Genomic DNA, 6,000 nt, shown 5'->3' with positions numbered 1-6,000 from the left:
GTCTAAAAAAAAAACTGCTTTGTGTTCAGGTGTTCTTTTTACATGAAAGATTACCAGTGTAACTGTGATCTTTGACAATATTCCAAGACTAAAGCACTTCCTTGTTGCTGTAATGCATGAATATGGTCTGAATCAGCCAAGTGTGAGGAGATGCAACATCACTATTTGTCTGGCAATGAGTTTTAAGACTCTCTTTTACGATCTTCATTAATTTGAATAATCTGAGTTCAAATTGGGATCCATACTGTTTCCTAGGCTTTATTGTAAATTGAATTATCTGTCATGTCACAATGTCAGGTTTATGAGTGTGTGAGTGTACATTAAGAGTTCTTCAGTCTACACCACTCTGCTTTCATAGCTGCACCCGTCACTGTTAACCAGGAGCAGTTGATAAGGCTTTAAATGGCCTCCAATTAGAGGTAGAGAGACTTTGATATGTTTATGGACTCAGTTCTTAGTATTAAGTTAGTTCATGAGGGTAAAACAGGGAGCAAGTAACCAAGGCTTGACTAGATACATATAATTTTTAACTCAAAAGCAGACGATGAAGATAAGTTTTGCCTGTTTACTGTACCGTTAACCTTATATATGAAAACGTGTACGCAACACCCAATTAGACAAAAGGAGAACCACACATCAAATCACACTATTTGAATATTTTATTAATATGTAGAAAATGTATTAAAAAAGGAACTATATTGTACATGTTCAAGTCAAACTAGAGCTAAATTTGACAGTAATATCCAAGGATATCTAACGATAAATCCTTAATTTCATCTCATATGAGCTTTTCAAACAGTCAAGATCACATTTTGTCAACAATTTACATCTCCACACCAGTGAGATTTCAGATCACTGCAGTTACAGATTCTCAGAAAATCAAACTGTGAACTCAATCACAGAATAAAGCATTTTTGTCCCCATGCTGTAGGGAACCATGTGGGGCTAACTTTCCGCTGAAAGTAGAAAATAAATAGCAGTTAAATAAATAAGGAAACGTGTTTCCTGTTCTGTGAGAAGCTCAGTACAAACACAATGTGAATGTATTCTGGTCTCCAGGACTGAGTCTTACTTTAGATGGTGGGGGAGATGCTCTTTTTAAACATAATGTTGTACAGTACAGATTCATTTTTTTACATGATGAAGAACACAATACAGACGAGATACTGCCAAATTCATACACACATCCCTCTTTCCTTCCAAAATAACAACCTTAAACATTACTTAATACTAAATTGAACAACATCAAATTATGCATATAATCAAGAAATTTTTTGAGGCTGTCCTTTCTACATAATTTGAAGTATGTCTCCAAGACAACACAGACAGATTTGCACAATCTGACGTAATTTCCTAAAAGCAAAGAAGAAAATATTACTAAGTTTGTTTTTTCATTATTTATGCAGGGAAAGCTAATAGTTGTCCCATGCCACAGAGCATCTCAATTCAATACAAAAAGGGGTGCATTGAAGGATTTTTTGGAAAATCATGTAAAAAGAATTGTAAATAAAACAACAGTTTTCTTTTTGATGGATTAAAAGCACCGTATAGTTCGCAATGAGAGACATTCCAACAATACAAATGACATTCCGTTTCTTTTCTGTAGCGCTTCATGACTTTTGTTCCTTTGTACAAAAACCCTTCGAGGGAAACTTCATCTAAGTAGCTAATGAAATAAGTACGTAGAGAATTACCTAGTCTACTATAAACCACTATGGGAAATTTATTGCATGAGAGTCTGAAAAGCACTGACAATGTAACATAAAGGACTCAGGGGAAAAATGACTTGTTGATTGCCAACCTTGAAGCCTGATAGAGTGATCTCTATTTTTCTATCTTATGAACCATTTAAAGAGCAACTTTCACCTAGATCAGCAAAGAAACATGACAAGTCAAACTGAAATATATTGTCAGGATATTTGTTATGTGCTCTCAGGCTCTTGGCTTCATTCAATCAACATGCAGTAGGCTCCATCCATTTTTCAGCAAAAACATTGATTAAAAATACAGTAGTTAAAACGGAAACGCTCAACAGGACTTTATGAATTGGTTTGCATCTATAGGGGGGACCCATCAAAAGACAGTTCGATGCCATATCTATAGGAGTACATTATTAGTAGTTTATAGAGAGGATTGTTACTAATGTTTGAAAGTCTTAAGAGGAAACAAATATACAGTCATGTGATAGTTGCCAGATTAGCTGGCTCACCTCAATGAGACAAATAAACCTAAAAGTAACAGAAATACAGAAGAATAACCTTTCCAGCTGTTCAAAGAGGAAAAGTGCTGGAGCATTTAACATATGAGACCAAATGCTGCTTGCAGTGATGGTGATAAAGATTCTCATGGATTGTATTTGTTGTAGGAAATTTTACCATTTTTGTGTGTTTTGTCTTTAGAGTGTACAGTTTAGAAAAAAAACTGCATTTGCCTTACTGGCCTTGAATGGTTTGTGCAACACCGTGAACAACATGTTTGGTAGGCATGCTGCCGATTACACTCGGCCTAGTAAAGAGAACACATTCCCAGTGGCATTTGCTGATTTTTGTTGTTTTACCATGAAGCCTAAAATGCAAAGCAAGAAATTCTTGGCTCTACTCCACTGTTTGTTCTGCTTTCTTTGTTAAGTTCATTTCAGCAAGCAGCGGGAGGGAGGCCAAGCTAAAATCTGCACCAGGCCCACCCTGACTTTCTCCTGCATAGAATTCAGTGATCACATTGTATGAAATAATGCCTGGGAACCATGATTACTATGAAAGCCCTGAAACATGGGACTGAAAAGCTGCTGCAGTGACTTTGGTGACAGAATTGACTGGCCTCTTTCCAAACAGCAGGCAAAGTCTTCACTATTTGGATCTTTGGTTAAATGCTGTATCTATTAGCACCATCTCTGCAAGCAATCACAGTAAAAGGGTTTAAACACGGACTAAGAGATTGTTATTTCCTCAAAAATTAAATTCAAGAAATTGAATTTAATTAAATGAACAACAATAGCGTTACTGTGTTCCCACTCTCAGGGAAAATACTGTCTCCATGGGGTCATCATTATTAATAAAGTTTAGTAGTGGTTATTAGTTCCACTATGCTTTAATAAATTACAAACAGAGAGTATATTGCAATCAACAGCAACTATAAAATAAATAAAACAGATGCAATTAAGCTGTTGTGGGTGCACTGTTTTGTTAATAAGTATTCTGGATTATTATTATTTTTTTATCTAATGTCCAGTATTTATATTTATGATAACTTAATTAAGGGTCGAGAACCAAGGCATCAAATAATATCAAATGTATGGACTCTGTCACATTATCAGTTATAAAAATATATATATATATTACAGTTAAGGGTTTTAAGGGCATATACAGTTTACTTTGAGTTAAAAGTGTTATTTTGTAACAGTTAAAATAGAGCTAGCTCTCATTCTTCGGGCATTTCTGAACACATTTTCTCGCAACCCAGGGAAAGGCAAATCATAAATTAAAATAAAACAAAGTGTCATGGTTTGCCTTTCCTTTCCTGTCTTTTTTCTTTTCTTTTTTCTTTTTCTTTTTTTACAGCAAATACAACCATTGTCATTCAGAGTGCTTAATAAATTACATACAATGTCTTCTGGGTAGAAGTACAGCAGGGAAAGACAGCTGACGCTGAGCAGGTGCAGAGATCAACAGAGTTCGGACATGGTGTCACCCTCTCTGCTATTTTACAATCCAAAATTACATCCGTAGATGGAATAACTTCTCACGATGGTCTCATATTAATGTGTTATTTTACGAATCTTAATAAAGTATTAGTAGCTTTGTTTAATTATCCACCTTACGATTTGCAACAACACTAACCAGCACTGGCAATGTTTCATTCCAGCCTGCCTTCGCTGTCAGTGAAGCACAATAATAGCAGAAACTTAACACTTAACATCATCCAAACTCCATTTATCCATGACTTTAGGCTGAATGGAGGTGGCTGTTTTATACAGGGGCAGACCGCCTCCTCTTGTTGCTGATGCTGCGGAAATTGAATGGCCTCATCTTCATCTCCACAAAGGGAATGGAAAACTCATGGCCTTTCCAGTGGTACCAGTTAATACCCTGTAAGAATGAAAGTAGGATGTTTAGATGCAGCTCAAATCTACATGATTGTTCTAGAAAAACAGTCATTTGTGGAAATAACAAGACTTACAGAAAGAGCAAGCTAAAAGATGGAAACCATATGATTTCAGTAAAATTAAAACATTTCTAAACAAGGGGTGTACTTGAAGTAGAATGGCCAAACTCCCGATTAAATCTAATTATGGTCTCAGTGTGGCCCTGTTAAACCACATCACCATAAATACCCTCACATTTGCAGCTTTACACCAGCATTTCTCTCTTTGATGTCTGTTTACCTGTCCATCTCTGCTCCCACATATTCTTTGTTCAAGTCATCAAAAGACAAAGAAAAAGGCAAAGAGCAGTGTGAGAGAGGCGGTGACACTCTGAAGCCTTTGTGGCATCAGAGTGTCATCATCAAATTCTGGTCAAAAACCCTCAGTACTCCTGCTTCACCTGTACTAAAAAGGTACGTGCGTTTATAATGAATAATAAAGACCATGGACAGGCTTGTTTCGATCTTGAAAATACTTTTTACAGATGCGAAAATACACTTTTTCATCATTTGAAGTTATTGGAAAGTGTTCAGATCAATTAAATCCATCAGAAACTGTCTCTTTCACTAATCTGCATCCTCTCTACAAGTTTTCTTTTTTTCAAAATAGACAAGCTGTGTCTTGAACTCTGTCATCAGATCAGAGTAGTGAGTCTATGGATGCCATTAGCAAGAATCCCGTGGCTTAATTTACTAATTATTATCCTTTCAAATTGAGAGGTCTTAACCTTTAATCAGTGTTCTATTATTGTGCCTTTTTATGTCAGCTCTGTCGATGCTAAAATACCCTTTCAAAATGTCAACCTTTTCACATGAGAGTATTTATTTCAAGAGTCGGTTCTTTCAAATGGTCAAAAAAATAAAAAAAGATGGAAAAAGGATGGAAAGTGTGGAAATACACTATCTGTGGAGGGACTGCTGTGGAAAGCTGTGGAGTTTGTAGATATATGTTCTTCTTATATCCTGTCAAAACCACAGATGGCTTGTACTTCCACATAAATGTGACTCCAAATGCCAGAAAGGGGCCGGCGGAACCCTAGAGAAACCTTAGAGAGGATGTATCAGAGAACACCTATGTTTGAGGGGTTTCTCTTTTGTTCACCGTGCATTTTTCTTTTTATGATGTACGGTGTCACAAAGATCCAAAATCACCCAACATCTATACTAAGGGAGGTATTCTGTGAGAAAAAAGACACTGATTCTACACTGTCTGAAGCTTCTTGTCTGTAGCCCAGCCGTTTCATCCATCTGTGTGACCATGTCACACATTGTTGCAGTGCGTGCTCAGCAGCTAAACTGACACGTCCTGAAACAAAGCATGTTAGAATAAGCAGCTGCCTCGCAGTCAGTCATCTTTTCCTGGTCGTAGCAGTTTTGTTCACACTGTTCCATACTGTTCTAGCTCTAAGCGCAGCACAGCAAACGTTGGCTGCACCAGTGAACACAAGAATCTTCATGCAGCGACAGTATCTAGGGATATGAATCCGAGTGGATTTTATTTCTTCAGAGGCAATGTCTTTGCAACAATAAGAAAATTCTAACGTGGTTAACAGACTTTGTTAAAAAAATTTAAACTGACTTGGAACAAATAATACAGTACCTGTTGTGGGTTTCGGACATGTTGTCACCCTCTCTGCTATTTTACAATCCAAAATATTATCCTATTAGTAAGATGTGAGCTATTCTGAACATGATCTGTGAATTTTTTTGGAGGTCACTAAAGTATTGACAATATACTGGTATTGACATATGTTCTATTTGCAATAGATAATGTTTGAAATCAGTATTAAAACCCTTAGTCTCCTCACCTCTATGGCACATATTTACACTTATTTTGATACCTTTTCTTTAGTACTCATA

At 36.5% G+C, this 6,000-nt stretch overlaps 1 protein-coding gene across 5 annotated transcripts in view; it reads right to left on the bottom strand.

Moving 5' to 3' along the window:
* Positions 1-650: 650 nt before the first annotated feature.
* Positions 651-6,000, bottom strand: part of tnr (tenascin R (restrictin, janusin)) — a 153,710-nt gene continuing 148,360 nt past the window's right edge. For all 5 annotated transcript variants that reach the window (XM_072363524.1, XM_072363527.1, XM_072363526.1 and 2 more), the window contains one exon: positions 651-4,085. In XM_072363524.1, coding sequence (XP_072219625.1) covers positions 3,966-4,085 — 120 coding nt within the window. In that variant the 3' untranslated portion in view covers positions 651-3,965. The remainder of the gene's footprint in view (positions 4,086-6,000) is intronic.

The sequence above is a fragment of the Leuresthes tenuis genome, unplaced genomic scaffold (assembly GCF_036924035.1).
Source record: "Leuresthes tenuis unplaced genomic scaffold, fLeuTen1.0.hap1 SCAF_14, whole genome shotgun sequence".
Lineage (NCBI taxonomy): Eukaryota > Metazoa > Chordata > Actinopteri > Atheriniformes > Atherinopsidae > Leuresthes > Leuresthes tenuis.
This window is presented reverse-complemented; position numbering and strand designations above follow the sequence as displayed.